At 48.2% G+C, this 20000-nt stretch overlaps 1 protein-coding gene across 1 annotated transcript in view; it reads right to left on the reverse strand.

Annotated features, from left to right (window-relative positions):
• The window catches only part of prkar1b (protein kinase, cAMP-dependent, regulatory, type I, beta), a 74523-nt gene that overhangs the window by 40910 nt on the left and 13613 nt on the right, over positions 1-20000 (reverse strand). Inside the window, exons 3-4 of the mRNA XM_076265813.1 lie at positions 17053-17223; positions 12424-12515 (exon numbers count right to left, since the gene is read on the reverse strand). Coding sequence (XP_076121928.1) covers positions 12424-12515; positions 17053-17223 — 263 coding nt within the window. The remainder of the gene's footprint in view (positions 1-12423; positions 12516-17052; positions 17224-20000) is intronic.

The following is a 20000-nucleotide window of genomic DNA, read 5'->3' on the forward strand; positions in this document are numbered from 1 at the left end:
TATTGTGCCAGGGAGGGATAAAAGCTCACCGTGGGGCTGAAGGCCACTGCTGAGAGGGATTGTGGGTAATGCTGGAGGTTCAGAGGAGGGTGGGCATCTTCTGGGGCGAGAGCCCCTCGTTTGGCTCAGCAGGCTGGCACGCATGAGTCAGGCACCGCAGGAGGGGAACGTGAGCGGCGATCCGGATGAGTGCTTCCGGAAAAGTGTGTGTGTGTGTGTGTGTGTGCATGTGAGAGAGAGAGAGAGAGAGAGAGAGAGAGTGTGTGTGTGAGGAGACCCAAGTAACCTCCTGAGGAGAATGACCTCATTGCTTAGCCTGCCGTATTGTGAGAACTTACAAAGCCAAGCCACATGGAGGAGAGACCACCAACACACACACACACACACACACACACACACACACACACACAGCATCTGTCAAAGCATTAAACTTAAACGACTTTAGAGAAGCTAACCAATATACATCCAAACAAACATAATAAAGAGAAAGTAACACACACTCACCGACTGCAAAGCAAACTTCCACAGTGGGAAATTCAACAGAAACATACAAGAGAGGTATACACACACACACACACACACACACACACACACACACACACACACACACACACACACACACACACACACACACTATGAATCAGTAGCATTCACTAACAACAGCTACTACTTCCTGAACTAACAGATCATCAACCCTAGGGGATTTACAACCCTCTTTAGACTACTCAGTCCTTCACATACTCACTCTCTCTTTCTCTCTCTCTCACACACACACACACACACAAGCCACTTTCTGACAGGAAGAGACTAGCAGAGATGTAGCAATGAGAGACCATGGAATGTTAAGGAAATTGAGTTCCACGTGGCTAGTATAGGCGATACAACCAGAGACGGTTGATAAAGTTAACTATACAATCTTTGATACAACCGTTGATGGTGACGCGAAACGTACAACAAACTAATCACAACTTTTGAAGCGACAGGTGATACGCAATGAGCGACGAGCTAAGGACCAAATGTCTGAATAAGAGATTGTAGGAGCTCAACGAAGGCAATGTAACATGATGCAGCTCTGCTGTGCTGATTTAGAACTGTACAGAAGCAACTGTAGCCTCTGTCTGGGCGTTATGTGGTTTCTGGGCAGTGATATCCGTATGTAGGTGGTGGTGATGGTCCGCTGCTTAAGCAGGCAGCAGAGACAGCTGGAGCTCCGGGACACAGCATCAAAGGACGGGACACAGCATCAAAGGAACACTCTGCACCTGAGAGTGCAGATCAGTGTATGCCAAGACTTTGTGAGGCGACTTGGATAAATTTATGTTTTTTTTTTTCACTGAACATTCAAAATGCTGGATAGTTGGGCTGAATCATTTTCTAAAACTGATAGTTCCGGTCCTTGATTGTGATTGGCTGAATCACGTTCGATGCCGTTGTAAAATCCATGCCGTTGTAAAATCCAGCACAAACATACACCTTGACCGCATTCCGTTCTATATTACTGCGCTACCATAACTTGATACAACTGTTAAAGTAGCTGCGTCTTGACGTTGCTTGGCAACCCTTCAGATAGAGGAAATATATTTCTTGGCGGAAGAATGATTATGAATAAATCGTTACATTTCTCGATGCTTTGCCTTTACTTTATGAAACTTTGCCAGGTATTTATAGTAACAGTTTTAGAAAAGCAATAAGCCACTCGAGTCCGTAGGTTACACTGATTCTACAACAGCTAAGGGGCGTTGTTAGGCACGACGCGCTAGCGGAGTGTAACAGTGTAACAGTTACAGTGTCAGTGTAACCTACGGCCTCTCGGGGCTTATTGCTTAATAGCTCACTTTCAAAGTTCTCTAATTGTGGTCCATTCCAGTGGAAAGTTGTCTGTGCTGATGAACATTAACACGTACACACATACCAAATACACACATCCACGCACACATAGAGTGGAAGCATAGTGTAATATTGATAGTCCTCCTCTCTTCCTCTGTACACAACGAGATTACAGATCCATTGAATTCAATTCACTGCATTTGGGGAAACGGCACCCCCTGGAGGTAGCAATGCTGCTACTGCAGGAGTTTGCTTGGGTGATACATTTGCTCTCATGTCACCGCAGTCTCATAGAACTTTGTCTCAGCAAAATCTGCAGTCACTATCCACACACACACACACACACACACACACACACACACACACACACACACACACACACACACACACACACACACACACACACACACACACACACACACACACACACACACACAGAGGAAGAAGATGTCAGATAACCACCTGTTGCTCCAGACTCCCATCTGCAAACAGACAGGAGCAGACGCAGTCTTTATTTGAATGAGATCTGAGCCGGAGACACTGGTCCTCATCTGATCTGATGGCACAGATCAAACCACAGCCGCGTCTCACTTCCTCCTTCTCCCATACACTTTGATGAAACTGTCCGAGGTCGGCACGGAATGGTGTCTAGGCGAGGTGATACGCCTGCCCCAACCGGGGCCCATTTTGGGGCTGAGTGAACAGCTGGGGCGACAAGAGCTCACAAGATGTGGCCTGTCCGTCAGTGAGGGGTCAGAGGTCAGGGGTCAGGGGTGAGAGGGGTGAGGAGCAGGGGACAAAGGTCAGGGAGGTGGTTGCTTTATCAACTCCGCTGCTTAATTGGAGGATTAGAGTAACAGGATTGCACGGCACTGCAACAGACACACACACCCATACACACACACACACACACACACACAATCTGAGCATGTGAGGTCTTATACACATCATACCGGTAGACACACACACACACACACACACACACACACACACACACACAATCGATAGCGCCTGAGATCCCCTATCTAAAGCCTTGTGAGTATATGGGGAATCTGTGGCCTTGTCTGACCTCCGTGCTACAAGCACATGGACATACTGTATCAGTCGACTGTATCACTGGCCATAAACCGGGCAGGACAGAGGGAAATTTACTCTGCTGTTTGAAACTGAACTCACACGGATATCAAAGATGAATGGGATGAGTGATTGATCTTTTGTCTGTTCTGTTTCTCTCTTCCAGTTTGACCTGACCAAAAGGTAACAAAGCATCAAACTCTCACAGCCCCCTCTCTCTTTCTTCTCTATCTCTCCCTCTCTCTCACTTACTTTTATCCTTCTTCCCTCTGTCCATATATCTCCCTGTGCCTTTGATGCTCTCTATCTCTCTCATTCTCTCTATATCTCTCTCTTTCTCATTTTTTCAGTCTCACTCTTTCCCTCTCTTGATCCCCAACATTGGTCTTTTCCTCTCTCTTTACCCTTTTAAATCTTTCTGCATCTCCCATGCTCTTTCTCTCTATTGTCCTCTCTGTCATTCTTTCCCTCTCTCTTTCCCTCTTTCTCTCTCCATCTCTCTCTCTCTCCTGATCCTCACTATCACCCCATCCTCCTGTGCAGTGCAGTGCAGTGCTGTGCTGCTGGTTCAGCAGGCGAGAGCTGCAGTGCCTGGTACAGACCCCCCCCGGCTCCTCCAGCCCAGCCAAGCGTCGGCTGCAGTCTGTGGGGAGGAGAGGAGAGGAGAGGGGAGGAGAGGAGAGGAGAGTGGAGGAGAGGAGAGGAGAGATGAAAGGGCGCGTAGCAGCAGGCCACTTGGCACCCTCTCTCTCCACCACGTCGCACCGCTCCGCTCACCCGCTATTACAGGGCGCTGACAAATTACCCAGAATCCTCCCTCCCCCTCCTCCCACCCACCCATCCATCCATCGCTCTACCTACCCGGTCATGACCTCAAACGGCCCTTCCATCACCCCTCTGTCAAGCCATCCTCTCACCTCCATCTCTCTCTCCCTCTCTCCATTTCTCAAATTCATCTTTGCCAAAAAGTCATTAAACACAAAGAACACAAGGCCATAAAAGTAAAGAAGGTGAAGAAGTTGCAGTATCAAAGGCAGATTGGTGACACGTTGGTCAGTCAGTTAGAATCAGTTAGCAGTAGTGATAAGTAAGTGATAACTGTTTCAAAGCAGTAGAAAAAGGGTGGATAATGACGTCTGCGTGAGTGTATTTGTGAAGCTATGAGTGTGTGTTTGTGCACAAGTGTGAGTGTCTGCCTGTGTGTCTGTGTATGCTATTCATCCATCAGTCTCTCCCATGTGGAGGAGGCCTCAGTCAGAACCTGCCCCAGAGTTCTGGAGGTGCTGCTGGGCAGAGAGCGAGGGACCGAGAGGTACATCAGGAGCCCGAGGCCCAGGCGCACAGGAAGTCTCTGGCTAATCATCCCTGATTGATGTGGGCCTGATTTGACAGCGCCGGCTGGGGAACGCGTGCACGCTTGAGAGCGCATTAGAGAGTCGCATCTGCCCGCACCGCTGCCAGAACGCATTAGCAGGGATGTACAGCTGATGACAGCGGCAGATCACAGGAGAGGACTGTATATGCAGTCGCACATGTCTATATCACAGGCAATCATCTAGATACGTGCAAAGACAGACACACACACACACACACACACACACACACACACACACACTTACTCAAACAGACAGACACATAAAGACAGGCTCCTTATCTATTCCTATGCGACACTTTCAGCAGAGTCTTGTTTCGTATCTGACCGGAAGAGTGTACTAGTGTGTATCTCCTGTGGTTCGGACCCTTATCAGGCTGGTAATCTCTGCCCATCGCTACCTAACTCACCATAACAGCATCAGGAAGTGGCCATGCAACACGGCTATTATAGCAACAGGGAAAGGCTGATAACAGCCACCGCTACCTCGTCCTTATCAAAGAGCTGTAATCAGCCCTGGCACTGACCACCGCAGCACACCTGAACATACACACTTCCAGACACGGACATGGATACAAATGTACACAAACACACACACACATACATGCGCACACAACACAGACACACGCATACACACACACACGCACAGACTAAACACACAGACTACACACACACACACACACACACACACACACACACACACACACACACACACACACACACACACACACACACACACACACACACACACACACACACGACTGAGTGTCCACCCTTTTACTTTTTACCAAATCATATTATGCATCATTAACTGTGGTCTTATCACGAAAGGTGGCTTTCTAATGGCCCATGAGCACAAAAGGCCCAGAATAGCCTGTAATCAGATGACGTGTGGCGTGTGGTCAGCCAGATGGTGACACCGACAGCACACACACAGGTGTTTGGTCCCAGAGCCTGTCGCAGCCAGACACTAGTGGACACTAGCCAGACAGCCAGGCTCAGTCAAGGTCATTGGCCTTAGGTAGCGTCTATTTCGGCGAGTCCGAGCGTACACTGAGTGGACTCACTGGGCACACATGTTATAACTATTGTGATGGAATTCGGATGTAGGGTCAAAGCAACGGGCACCGCTAACGCTCGCTTTCATGGACATGTAGGACACAGTGTTAGTAACATTAACTTATGGCAGTAGTGCTATGGCAAATACTGATAAAGGCAACATGACATTCTCTCATCATTGGACATGACAAGTCCCAAGATCTGATGGATTTTCTGTTGCGCCACTCTGCATACCTGCTTTGCTACACACACACGCACACACACACACACACACACACACACACACACACACACACACACACACACACACACGATTATGTCCGTCTCAAGGTATGAGGGCGAGTCCAAGTGTTGGGTCCAGTGCAGTGAGCAGGGAGAGGCAGGGTTAGAAGGGCTATCCCCCGGGCAGTCACCCAGTAAGGAGGAGGGCCAGGACAAAGGAGGGCTGTGTGTGGCATGCTGTGCCCTCCTTAGAGCAGGTGGCACGGGGCATGGTGCCAGTCTGAAGGGCAGGAGCCACATCTCACAGAGAATAACCAGGGCTCAGGTGGCACTGCACATGCACACACACACGCACACACACGCCTCTCTCTCTCTCTCTCACATACACACACAAACAGATACACACAATGACACGTCATACATACACATATATACATACACATAAACAGACACAAAATAACTATATGCTAGCTACTGAGCCTAATTGGGCCACACACACACACACACACACACACACACACACACACACACACACACACACACACACACACACACACACACACACACACACACACACACACACACACACACACACACACACACACACACACACAAAGAGGAACTGAATGATACTGACCTTAATTTGGCCTCTCTCTCTCTCTCTCTCTCTCTCTCTCTCTCTCTCTCTCTCTCTCGTTCTCTCTCTCTCTCTCACTTACACACACACACACACACACACATCTAAAATATCCTTAATCATAACAGGATCAAAGGACAAACATAAACCGTGCAAATGAGTATAAGGCACCAGTATGGCAGAGACTAACAGAATGTGGTGGAACACACACACACACACACACACACACACACACACACACACACACACAAGCAACAGTGAGTCGTTTTTCTGAAGCATCTATGAAACCATATCTGCAATCATTCTTCAAAGGGAACAATAGACAGAGCAGTCTTTTAGATGCAGCTCAAGATACAGGGAAACTCCCCCCCACACAGACACACAGACACACACACACACACACACCTACAGTCTCTGATCATAATAAAGCATACAGGATCAAAGACAAACAAAAAGAATGACTCCCCATCACTGAATTCCACCGAATTACTCACCATAGCAGTACTGTAAACAACAACAAACTTGTAGAGTGCGTGTTGTTTTTAGTTTGTGTGTGTGGATGTGTGTGTGTGTGTGTGTGTGTGTGTGTGTGTGTGTGTGTGTGTGTGTGTGTTTGAGAATGCAGTAGAGAGCCTTACTGAGACACAAGTGGGTGCATCTGCTGAGCCTATTATAACCAGCGTTAGTCACCCATGAAATCCACCCATCCTGGGAGCAAGGCAACATCAGACCTGCATCAGTCCAGGGCTGCACTTTACGGACATGGTCTAGTGACAAACCTGGGGAAGTAACCCAGATGACGTGGTAAACTTCCTAATAAGAGAGCCCTATGGCTTCATTCTCCAAGCAAAACAAAGCCAAAAGTCTCCTCTTCTAGGATATTTACAATGAGCTAACTTATCCAGGTTTGTCCCTAAACCACATACCTGAATTACCACCCAGATGTATACCACCCATTTTCACAGACAACATTTTAAACCATTTTTATGATTTTTCAGTGACCTTGAAAGAGATGTTCATGACTTCATGGTATACAAGTACAAAATGGCTAACTTTAGACCACAGGTTGGGGCTAATTATGAAATGTTATTTAAACTTTTCCAAAACTTTCATTGGAAATGGATATGGGATTATACAATTCCATGACATTTCATTCCAAGACTGTGGAAACCCTGTGTGTAGATTGAGCATCGCTACATGCAAAAGCCTCAATGTGTGCATATACTGGCTGTAAGCACTCATGAACATACATTGGTTGTACTCATTTATGGGCACTGTTATAATGTGGTCATGGTATGGCTACGAACAGCTAGGACAGTCTATAGTGAAATATCACAATTCAAAAAAACCTAATTCTATTACTGCATTTGTTTTTCATCCAGAATGTGGTGACTCACAAATAAACCGTGCCGAGTGTGTTATCGAGGTGTGTGCATATTTGACCAGCTTAGAGTGTTTAAGATGACTTTAGTCAATAGATATATTATGTTAGCGTTAGCAGCACTTTACTGGCCATCTGATGGGTTAAATAACTTTCAGGCCACGCTGCTCCTGCTAGCGAAAAAAAACAAAAAAACCCTGAGCCATGATATGCATCATAAAAGTGCATTTGGAGCCGTGTGGGCAGCAGCACAAAGAGGCTCCCTCTGCCCCTGATTACTAAAACGATGATAGCATAATAAAGTGATAATGGAGGAACAAATTTGTGTTGTTCAGCTTACATAACTGGTGAGTGAGTAATGAGTCGTGATGTTTCCTTCACACGCCACTCTCTGCCAGCGCCCCTCCGACGCATGCCAGCGGGGCCTGGCCAATCACGGCCGGGCAGCCTGCGCGGGGTCCTATCACGAGGCCAGATGCCTCACGGAGTGCAGCAGCGGGCCAATAGCGGCACGTGGCCGGTCGAGGCCGGCCAAAAAACGCCAGAGAGGGAGACGAAGGGGAGCTGGCCAATTACAGCTCAGCGTGGCAGCCTCCGGCAGCACAGAGCCAGCCAATCAGACGCCACAGGCTCGGCAGCGATGGCCAATGATAGGATACCAGGATATCAGCGGCCTGGCATGAAAGATTGAGTGTTCCCATGCCCATCAGTGCCAGCTGCGGACTTATCACGCTCACAAGTGGCACCCTGGGCCAATGATGACTCATACCTCAATGTGGAGCCCTAATCTCTGCACTGCACAACCCCTTCTTCACTCCGTCTCTTTCTCCATCCTTCTCTCTCATTCTCTCCCTCTTTCTCTTCATCCCTCTCTCTTTCTCCCCCCGGGCTGGTCACTGAGTGTATGGGCAGTGAGAGACGGTTCCGTAACCCCAACATGACGTCACACTCTGGAAGGCCATCTCAGGAGCCTCCCCGTTACTAATTGGGGCCATGGCAACCGGGTGCTACTTCCTTCTCTCTCCGCCTGGGGGATTTCAGGACACACACACACACACCCAGCCTGCCTGCCTGCTGCTCCCGGCTGGCATGAAGGGTGTCAAACTCACAACCACACAACACACAGACACACACACACATTTTTCCCTTCCACAATTCCACAATCATTTTTTATTCTTATTGAGTTGAGTACTTTTTCATGATTCTGCATGACCTACTCAAACTCCCGTGGAGAATCATGTCATTCTAGCTCTGACTCTGATTCCTCTAGTCAGTGATCTGTAATATCCTCCAGCTCTGGCTGTGTCACTTTGACTCACAATCACCACGGCCATGTCAGAGTCCCACCACCTTCTACTACACCAAACTCAAGAAGTGTGCAGACTTTATAAGTATTTAAAGATTTTTCGTCCTGCACCGTCGTGCACAATGACCTCCTTCAACTGAGGATTCTCAATCCAGAGCCACTGTGTGCTGTATGAATGCGGCTTCACTTAGAAGGCAGCATATGTGCTACGCTGCCTGCTGGCTTCAGCGCAAAATAGTAGTAGCCACCACACGCCACAGTAGAAGTTCAACAATGCGCTGTGAGGGAAGGCAGTGGTGCTGTTTGTCGCTTTGTATGTAATGGACTGCATTTATATAGCGCTTTAATAGACTCCTCTGAGCACCCAAAGCACTTTACAATGTCATGCCTCACATTCAGCCATTCACACAAACACACACCGATGGCCGGAGGCTGCCATGCAAGGCGCCCACCTGCTCATTGGGAGCACAAGGGTGAAGTGTCTTGCTCGAGGACACTTCGACAGACACTTCGATCGGTCAGGAGGAGTTGGGCTCGAACCGGCAACCTTCCAGTTGCTGGACGACTCCTCTACCTCATGAGGCACTGCCACCCCATGTGCTTTACTCACCTTCATTAAAACATGATGAATGGATGGATACAGGGTAGGAATTTCACGGCGGCCACGACGGCCATGGCCGTCGTAGCCCCTTGCGTTGGACGTGATGCCCCTTATAAAATCAGAGGTTTACAGGCCACGGTGGCCTTGGTGCCCCCTTCTTTCAATATTCTGCTTTGCGTCCTACTAATAGCGATTTTTATTTAGCCTGTGGCCTGTCAAAATAATCTTAGCATTCACAGCGCAAATTAATTTAGTCTTTTACGCAGTGGAGAAAGTGGCAGCGTAAGAAAGAAAGTGCGTCCAAATTCACCCATTCTCAGTTGAACTACTCGCGAAGTAGCCTATTCATCACACAGACATCATAAGTATCACATGAAAGAGCTTTTTCTCAGCTTTTAAACGATGTTAGCCTATAATTGCTGTGTTGAACGGTTCGCGAGAAAAGTAAATAATATAATTCAATTTAATCATATATTCTACTGAAGGTTTTGCGTCCCATGATCTCCCTACCCATTCATCTCGGTGGAATACTTCACGAACCCTTCTTTTAACACACGACAAACCATATATCAGAATAAACAGGAGACCTTACCGAACACAAAGGTGTAAAGCAGTCCCCTGTACAGTTAGCCGTTCCAGAGGAATTTGCAGTAAAGTTCGACATACATGGATGTCTCCAAATTTGGGCTTTTAAGTTTTACAATGTGTTTCAATTGTTCCACATGATTTCATAACGGGCCAAATACAAAATAAATGTTACAAATATCGCCTAGATATTGGTAAATCAGAGGACAGCTGACTAAGAGTTTGTGAAAGTAGCCTTAATGATCACAAAATGCTAAGCATGCATCTAGGCTATTTGAGTTTCTTAAAGCTCAGCTGTGCTTAAATTGTTTAATACATGATTTCATAACAGGCCAAATATAAAATAAATGTTATATATAGCCTAGATATCTGTAAATATTAGATAGTCAGATGATTTACAGTTCTATGTAATATGTCATGTTTTCATTTCATGCTTTTGTAATGTTTCATACAGTGATGCAGGTCTACTGCAGTGAATAGGCTAAATACAACTTTGATCATTTTTGTAGCCTACTACTGTATAGTTAACTTTGGCCTTGGTGCCCTGACATGTGGCCTTTGTGCCCCCCACCAAATATGCCCAACTGAAGTGGCCTTGCCCCCAGAATGGTGAAATTCCAAGCCTGGATGGATAGATGGATGGGTAGGTAGATACCTTATTAATGAAATGACCAAGGCAGGTCAATGGTTTGCACAGCCATTTCACATTAATAGGCAAGTCATGCACGCATACAGACCTAGTGTGTTTGGTGGATTAGGCAGGATTAAACACGATGACAGCCGTGGGGAATCAGACAACATGTTCCCCCTCAGTACGGACATGCCTGTTAGAGGGATTGTGTGTGTGTGTGTGTGTGTGTGCATGTGTGTGTGCGTGCGTGTGTGCGTGCATGCACGTGTGTGTGTGTGTGTGTGACCTGGTCCGGATGGCAGTTCCAAATCACATCTGTGGAGTAAACACACGCACACACACATTGAGACACGCTTCAATTTGGCCTCTCTGGCGTGGCACAGCCACTCTCTCATTAGGCCGTAAGGTTGGGCTTTGGGTTTTGCCTATCCACTGAACAGAGGCCCCACGCATTCTGGAATGCCTCAGAGGACTTCCAAATGAATTCAGACGGGAATGGATGAGCAAGTCTCTCCCACAGGACTGATGAGGAGCCTGCCTCTCTCTCTCTCTCTCACACACAGTGTAGTGTTCCGGGGCTTAGTGAAAGCTGCCCATTGGGTTCTTCTCTCCTCCGCAGCGAATGGATTCTCCGTAGGCCCCCGAGCCTGCTATGCCTGCTGCTCCTGCCACCTTTTCCCACAACGGCCCGTGTCGACACTCCACCCTGACACAGATTTACAATCGATGGATATGTGTTGTGTGACTGTGTTTGTGTGTTAGTGTGCGCACGGTTGGTATGGGATGGTGTCAGGTTTGTGTGTGTGTGTGTGTGTGTGTGTGTATGTGTATGAATGTACACTGCTGTATGTTTACACTAGGTGTGTGTGTGTGTGTGTGTGTGTGTGTGTGTGTGTGTGTGTGTGTGTGTGTGTGTGTGTGTGTGTGTGTCCTGCTGCCATTTCGTGTTTGTGACATGCTTCAGCCTCAAATCGCTGCCTTATTGGAGCGTGGCGAATGCGCACATTCCGGGGAACATAATTCTGCCCCCACCCACATTTTAACGCACTTTAGATTACTGTCATGTACAGTGGTTCCCCCTGTTGCTCTGGAGACCGACCGAAACAGTCCGTACACAATGGATACCACATGCCAAACATCCAACCACTACCAACAACTCACACACACATGCACACACACATGCACACACGCACACACACACACACACTCCCTCTCATGCTCGTCAACCCTCAGACCGCAGACAAAAGTGGTTCTTAGTGGTCTGCGCGTCTCCCTTTATGCAAGCGGAGAACCAACAGCATAAGCATTGTGGTTAGTGAGGGAGGCCCAATTACATGAAGCCATTATTACCCGCTGATAAAACACTCTGGATGCTCTGGCACATGACACAAAGGAGCCTCACACACACACACAGACACAGATAAGACACACACACACACACACACACACACACACACACACACACACACACACACACACACACACACACAAGCGCACGCACAAACACATGCACAAACACACAATCACACACACACACACAGGGTTGTGTTGCCAGAGCTGAGATTGTCTTAGGTACTAGCAAAGTGTGCTTGTGTATAGCATATCACAATGCTATCATATGACAGGGATTTGGGAAGACGTGAGGCGCTGGGTAATGAGCGGAGCGCAGCACGGCGCCGCTTCTGAAGTGATGCCAGCACCTAAGTCACTATGGCGACGCTCGCTCACCTCCTCTCGTTGTCATCCAGGTGCGCAAACAGCACATTCTTGGAGATGGCTTTGGCTAGGGCAGTCATCGTCTTGTAGTCTTTTGGGATGACCTGTTGACGCCCACACATATACACACCCATGCACACACACAAACACACACACACACACACACACACACACACACAAACACAGAAAAACACACATACACATCCAGATGCATTAATATCCTTTGCATAGCTTAACACATGTGCACTTGTATATACACATACAGTCCAAAAGCTCACCTAAACCTTTCCTCATGTAAGTGTCTATGTATGTATAAGTGTGTATTTCTATGTATATGTATATGCATGTTGTATGCACATGTGTATGTGTGTGTGTGTGTGTGTGTGTGTGTGTGTGTGTGTGTGTGTGTGTGTGTGTGTGTGTGTGTGTGTGTGTGTGTATGTGTGTGGAGGGGGGGGGTGTACATGTGCATGGCTGTGCATACGTATACAATCATCCATTCATGCATGTATACATATATCTATACCTGGCCTTTGCACTCATCTATATTTGAATCTTGTTGGAGCTTTTTGTCTGTGAATGTGTGTGTGTGTGTGTGTGTGTGTGTGTGTGTGTGTGTGTGTGTGTGTGTGTGTGTGTGTGTGTGTGTGTGTGTGTGTGTGTGTGTGAGAGAGAGAGAGAGAGAGAGAGAGAGAGAGAGAGAGAGTGTGTGTGTGCTGGCAGACCACAAGCAGTGGTGGTAGAGGCAGAGGCAGCCCAGTGGAGGTTGAGGCATGACTGTGAAATGACTCAGGCTCCTGTGCTTTACAGCAGGATTACAGGATTGAGCTGCTGTGCCCAGAACACACATCTGTCACTGCTGCACACAGGAGATGAGAGGAGAGGAAAGGAGAGGAGAGGGGGGAGAGGAGAGGAGAGAGAGAGAGAGGAGAGGGAGAGGAGAGGAGAGGAGGGGAAAGGGGGGAGAGAAGAGAGAAGGGGAGGGGGGGAGGAGAGAGGAGGGGAGAGTGGGGGAGAGGAGAGACGGGGGGGTAAAGGAGAGGAGAGAGAAGGGGAGAAGACAGAGGAGAGGAGAGAAGTGAGCGGAGTAGATGAGAGGAGAGAGGAGAGGAGAGGGGAGGAGAGGAGAGGAGAGAGGGGAGGAGAGGGACGGGAAAAAGAAAAGAAGAGGGTGAGGAAAGGAAAGAAGATGAGCAGAGAAAGGCAGAATTCAGACGGAGCGCCAGTGGCAGGACAGAAGTCAGAACCAAAGAGCAAAAGAAAGGAGTGTTAAGATGGAAGACATGAAGATCAGACCAAAATAAACGAGCAGAGAGAGAAACAAAAGCATGGAGAGAGGCGCACACAGATGTCTGGGAAAGAGAGGCAGAAAGAGAAGAAGAGTGACAAAAATGGGTGCACTGCTGATTGAGGAAGGGAGAGAAGGCGTGAGAGGAGAGTCACTGAGAGGAGAGATGTGAGGAGATGGAAGAGGAGGAGATGGAAGAGGAGGAGATGGAAGGGACATCTGAGGGAGGCAGAGACCTTGAGACCAGACGCTGTGGAATGAGAGCCAGAGAGATGCTGAAAGCATTAGAACCTGCACGGCCGTCAGAACAGACAGCAAACCCACAGAGCCAGATGGAGGGAGTGGGAGAGAGGGCGAGCGGTGGAGGAGGAGAGTGATGCACTACATATGTCACATCGACAAGAGGGGAGAGGAGGAGAGGAGAGAGGAGAGGACAAACAAGGAGGTGGAGAGGAGAGGAGAGGAGAGGAGATGAGATGAGAAGGAGGAGAGGAGAGGAGGTGAGATGAGATGAGAAGAGAGGACAGGAGAGGAGAGAGGAGAGGAATGGAGAGGAGAGAGGAGAGGAGAGGAGAGGAGAGGAAAAAGAGGAGAAGAGAGAACAAAAGAGGAGGAGAGGAAATGAGAAGAGGTAAAGAGAATAAGAAATTAGACAAGTGGTCTGTACGAAACAGGAAAAAATGCTGACTTTTAAGATATCTAACAGGGGAGTGAGGCATCGAGGCATGTCCGAATCAAATATTTCTGTGAAATGCTGCCTTCTAAGATACCTTTGTTTTGACAAATTTTGAAGGCAGCATTGATGTATCCTTCATGCTTCCTTCAACGTCAAAAATTCTATTTAATTGTGAGCAACTATTGCTGCAGTCGAACGTTACGTTATTCTTCTTTCTGGTATCCTGACAACGGCGTTCTGTGTTGCTATCTTGCTAGGCTGTCCGAAACAAAGTTCGTAGCCGGTACCTTGATGCCTGCTACAGCAAGTGACTCAGTAGAGAGCTGAAGACAGCGAGACAGCACACAGCTGCCTTCTGTTTCGTACAGACCCAAGATGAGACCAGTACATAAAGAGCATGATTCACTATATAAACAATATCAATAACACAAGGAAAATGCACAAATGGCCCAGCAAGCTAGACAGAGGGAGGAAGGGATGGAAAGAGAGAGAAGGAGAAGGAGAGAAGGAGAAGGAGAGAAGGAGAGAATGAGAGGAGAGAAAGTGACTGGGAAGGCTCTAATTATGAGATGCAGCAACATGAAGGCGACCACACAAAGAGCCAAATATGCAACAGCGGCACTCCACTAAGGACTGGACTATATCTGTCCCTCGTCTGGAAATAGGCTACATCCATACACACACACACACACACACACACACACACACCAACATGCACAAACACACACACACACACACACACACACACACACACACACACACACACACATGCACAAACACACACACACACACACACACACACACACACTTACACACAGTCGCTACTTTCTACCTATACTGTCAGAGATGTGGGTCTATAATTGATAGCGGTGCAGCAGCTGTGTTTCGGATGCTCCTGTGCTCCTGTCACTGACCCCAGATCAGTGGTGTGTCTGAGTGCCGCCCAAATCAGCCTCCATACAGCTAGGACAACTGGGGAAAGGCCCCACTCAAGCCACATATGAGTGGATAACAGCAGATGCTTCTCCGCTATGTTCTGTTTATCTAAAAAAAAAAGTTGTGTTGATTTCAACTCAAGTTGTGTTATTTTCAACACATATTGTGCAACAAATAAAAAAAGGAAACAACACAAACCATGTTGTCCCTATCTGGACACAAAGGTGTGTTTAAAAACAACGCAAATTGTGTCGTTTTCAACATGTTCATTTTAAGAGTGTGTGTGTGTGTGTGTGTGAGTGTGTGTGCACGTGTGTCTGTGTGTCTGGGTGTGTCTGCCTGTCTGTCTGTGTGTGCACATTGCTGACAGATCTAGCATGCTAATATGACATGGTGGTGTGTGTGTGACGAACATTGGAGTGCTAATGAGAGAGGCTGTCTCTATGTGTTTACCAAATACCAAAGCCACTGAACTTTAGCTGGCAGAGCGACACACAGACACACATAAAGACACACACTACATACACAACACACACACACACACACATCTTGCTCCTAAAAAAAAACATAAACATACCTACATAAACACCCATGCACTATCCTAGACACAAAAAAGCAAAGTACAAGGACACACACACACACACACACACAATCACAGGATCAAAAGAGTATACACTGTATATACTATACTATACTATACAAACAAACACACACACACACACACACTCACACTCACACACAGACACACTTGGCCACACTTTAGTGCGCTCAGCATCAAGCCCACTCCACAGGGCTCTAGCCGTTAATGCGCTGTCATGTTCATCACCCGTTAACAAGCACCGTAACGATCTGCTTCAGCCCACTCACAGGAGCGCAGACAGAGAGAGGGATGGAGGGAGCCGGGGGACGAAGAAAGAGAGAAAGAGAGAAAGAGACGGAGCCCCCAACCACTGATGGAGGAAGAGAATCTCTCTCTCTCTCTCTCTCTCTCTCTCTTTAACCCCCTCTCTCTCTTTAACCCCCTCTCTTTATCTGTCCCTCTCTCTATCTCTCTCTTTCTCCCTTTCTCCCTCTCTCCCAGTCCCTCTCTCTCTGTCTCTGTGCTGTGTCAGAGTGGATGTGGATTAGTGTAATCCATGGGAGCTGCTGGCCATAGCCACTCTAAGATAATATCACTCTCGGCCCCCTCAACCAGACATCCAATCACATTTCTCAACCACCTGTCTGCCCCCCCCCCCCCTCTCTCTCTCTCTCTTCATCTGCCCATCTCTCCTGTCTCTCCTCTTTCTCTGCATCATGCAGTCTATTCCTCTACCCATCTGTCTCTGCATCACTCTCTTCCTTTATCTGTCCATCCGTCATTGCGTCACTCATTCTCTCGTCCACTGTCTGTCTCCCTGTGCAACAGTTGGTTCTGGTATCCTGTCGGCCCATCTATGTAAGTGGACACAAATACAAACACACACACAAACAACACACACACATATAACCCCTTTCTCAACACACACACACATGTGTGCCACTTACCTTTTACTCGAGATGAGGGTCTCCTCATATAGTGTGTGTGTGTGTGTGTGTGTGTGTGTGTGTGTGTGTGTGTGTGTGTCAGTGGGACAACATCCCTTATTATATAGTTCTTGGTCCTAATGCTACCTCCAGCACCTGCATAATGTCTCCATGTGTGTGTGTTTGTGTGTGTGTGAATATACTGTATGTGCGTATGTGTGTGTGTGTGTCTGACCTTGCGCACGTAGCTGACGGCGTCCTCCTCGGTGTACACCTCAGCACTGACCCCGCCTCTGCGTCGGCGGGCCTTGACCACGGGGTTGGGTGGTGGGGGGGACACCTCATCGTCATGAGAGTCTGACTGCGAGTTGGATTTCTGGCGAGCCAGGATCTGCTTACACTCCTCCTGCTCACACACACACACACACACACACATACATTTAAGGCATGTTTTATGATGTATGTATTTGAACACTTACTGTGGTCTCTTCTATGTTTTGAGGTGACATACATGTGACATGTAATGCAATATATTTCAAAATTTGAACACAAATTTCAGAGACAGGAAGAGGAATTCAGACAGTAGAAGTCCGACTGTGTTTCACAAAGATATCCCACACCAAACATACGGGATCGATCGATCATACGCTCAATATTTCACACAAAGCATGCTCATGGTAAAAAAAAAGCTCAGATGGGGTGTACTGTCTGAAATGATCTAGCATTATGGATGTATGAGTGTGTGTGTGTGTGTGTGTGTGTGTGTGTGTTTGTGTGTGTGTGTGTGTGTGTGTGTGTGTGTGTGTGTTTCTGCTCTGAGGTGAAAGACTAATAGATGTGCATGTGCCTCTCGGCTGGCAAACACACACAAAGCCGTTGGCGGGCGCACCGATCTGGATCTTTGTGCTGACACCACACTGCTGAATAATTCACCCAAACCTCTATTAACCATACAACAGCAATGTGTGTGTGTTTGTTTGTTTGTTTGTGTGTGTATTATGTGTATGTTATTGTGCTTGTATGTGTATGTGCATGTATATGTGCATACAGTATGTGTCTATGCATGTATGTGTGCGTGTGTGTGTGTGTCTCTGTAGGCATATATGTTTATTTAACTGGAGACAGGCAGGGAGAGAAAAAAGTGAGAGAAAGAGAGGGAGGAAGGAAGGGAGAGAAATATCATTGCAGTCTGGTCAATGGCTCTCTCCTGGAGCAAGCCTACATTGGTATTCCTCTAAGAGAACCTTTCCAACACAATGCTGCTGACGGCAGATTTTACAATCCAGCATAGTGCTGTGTAAGGATAGCAGTCTCTCTCTTTTTCTTGGTCTCTCTCTCTCTCTCTACATCTCTCTCTCTGTCTCTCTCACTCTCTTGCTCTCTCTCTCTCACACACACACACACACACATATAAACAGAGAAGGATGCTGCCTCTATCAAACTCCATATAATCATCACACAGGGGGTGTGGGAGGTGCCCACTGTCAGACCACCCCTTCTAATCTATATTGCTTTGCATTTCTACAGACACACACACACACACAGATGCAGAATTGCGCATGCACAGAGACATACACATTACGCAGAGTCATCCGCCCAGGGACAGAAGCCAGCAAGAGAGAAAGATCTCTCTTTCTCTCTCTCTCAAACACACACGTACAGTACACACACACACACACACGGCAGGGGAGAAAAGGCAGCATTCTTCACATCAGTGTAACAGGAGAGGGGGAACACATGCTTATTATGTCAACACAAGGCAAAGAAGTGACCAGCTTACCAGCTTAATGGTACACATACAGAGATGCACGCACACACACACACACACACACACACACACACACACACACACACACACACACACACACACACACACACACACACACACACACACACAAAGATCATCACTGCCTGCAGCCTCCCACGCACACACACACACACACACACTGTAGGCTGGCAGCCCGAGCTGAACCTGTTACACACACTTACACACACACACACTGCCAGACCGCGCAGCTGCTGTTTCCCTTTCTCCGAGGAAAACACCTCACCTTAATCTTTTCTAATGAGTCATCTTAGGAGCGAACGCTCGCACAGACTAACCAAAACACACACACAGACTAATTTCAATTGTACGAACCAAACAAAACAAAACGCTTTTACACGGCCGCTTCCCAATCCACAATAACAAACCCCAACAACAACAACAACAACAACAACAACACCAACAACCTCTACCCACCCCACCCCACCCCACCACCCAGAAAACCCCACACGCACCTCGGTCATGCTGGTGTCGTAGGCGCCGTGGGCCGTCCAGCTGGAGTCGGCGGGTGCGGCCACGTGTGTGTTGGTGTGTGTGTGCGTGCCGTCATGGCGAGGGCCCGGTCCGGAGGCCTCAGCGTCCCCGAGAGGCCTGGGCCCCTCGCCACCGCCACTCATGCCCGGCCTGGGCACAGGGGCCGGCACCCCCCTCCTAACGCCAGCACCATCACGTTACCGCCCACGCCCACCCCCCCCCCCCACCGCACGCCCCCACACACACACACACACACACACACACACACACACACACACACACACACACACACACACCTGTCTGTCCGTTAGGCCACGCGGTCCCCGGACGCCGACATGGACAGTGTGCAACAGACGCGAGAAAGCGTTTGTATGCGTGCACGCGCGCGTGTGTTTGTGTGCATGGAAGAGAGACGAGAGAGCGTGGGATGCAACAGAGCAGTGAGTGAGTGTGGGTGCGTCCGCTGGATGTGAAAAGCTTAGAGAACAAGCGAGTGAGCAACAGAGAGAGAGAGAGAGAGAGAGAGAGAGAGAGAGAGAGAGAGAGAGAGAGAGGAGCGGATTGCCAGTACTCAGGCGGATCAGAAAAAAAAATCACAATGATTACAGCAGGAAGCAGACTCTCCCTTGCTGCCCTGCGCCACTTTATCTCCCCCTTTCTGTCTCTCCTGCCCTTGCTTGCTCACTCTGCCTCATTCCCTCCCTCCCTCCCTCCCTCTCTCCCTCCCTCTCTCTCTCCCTCCCTCTCTCCCTCCCTCTCTCCCTCCCTCTCTCAATCTGCTTGCGCACACACTCTCACTATCGGTCTCTTTCGTTTCCTTCGTCACCATGACAACAGGGCATCTCACTCTTCTGCACTAGGGGTGCAGGAAGTAGAAACGAACA

Source organism: Alosa pseudoharengus, unplaced genomic scaffold (genome assembly GCF_046254945.1).
Source record: "Alosa pseudoharengus isolate Yale_2024_CS ecotype anadromous, Long Island Sound unplaced genomic scaffold, YU_APseudo_1.1 YU_APseudo_1.1_scf_4, whole genome shotgun sequence".
Lineage (NCBI taxonomy): Eukaryota > Metazoa > Chordata > Actinopteri > Clupeiformes > Clupeidae > Alosa > Alosa pseudoharengus.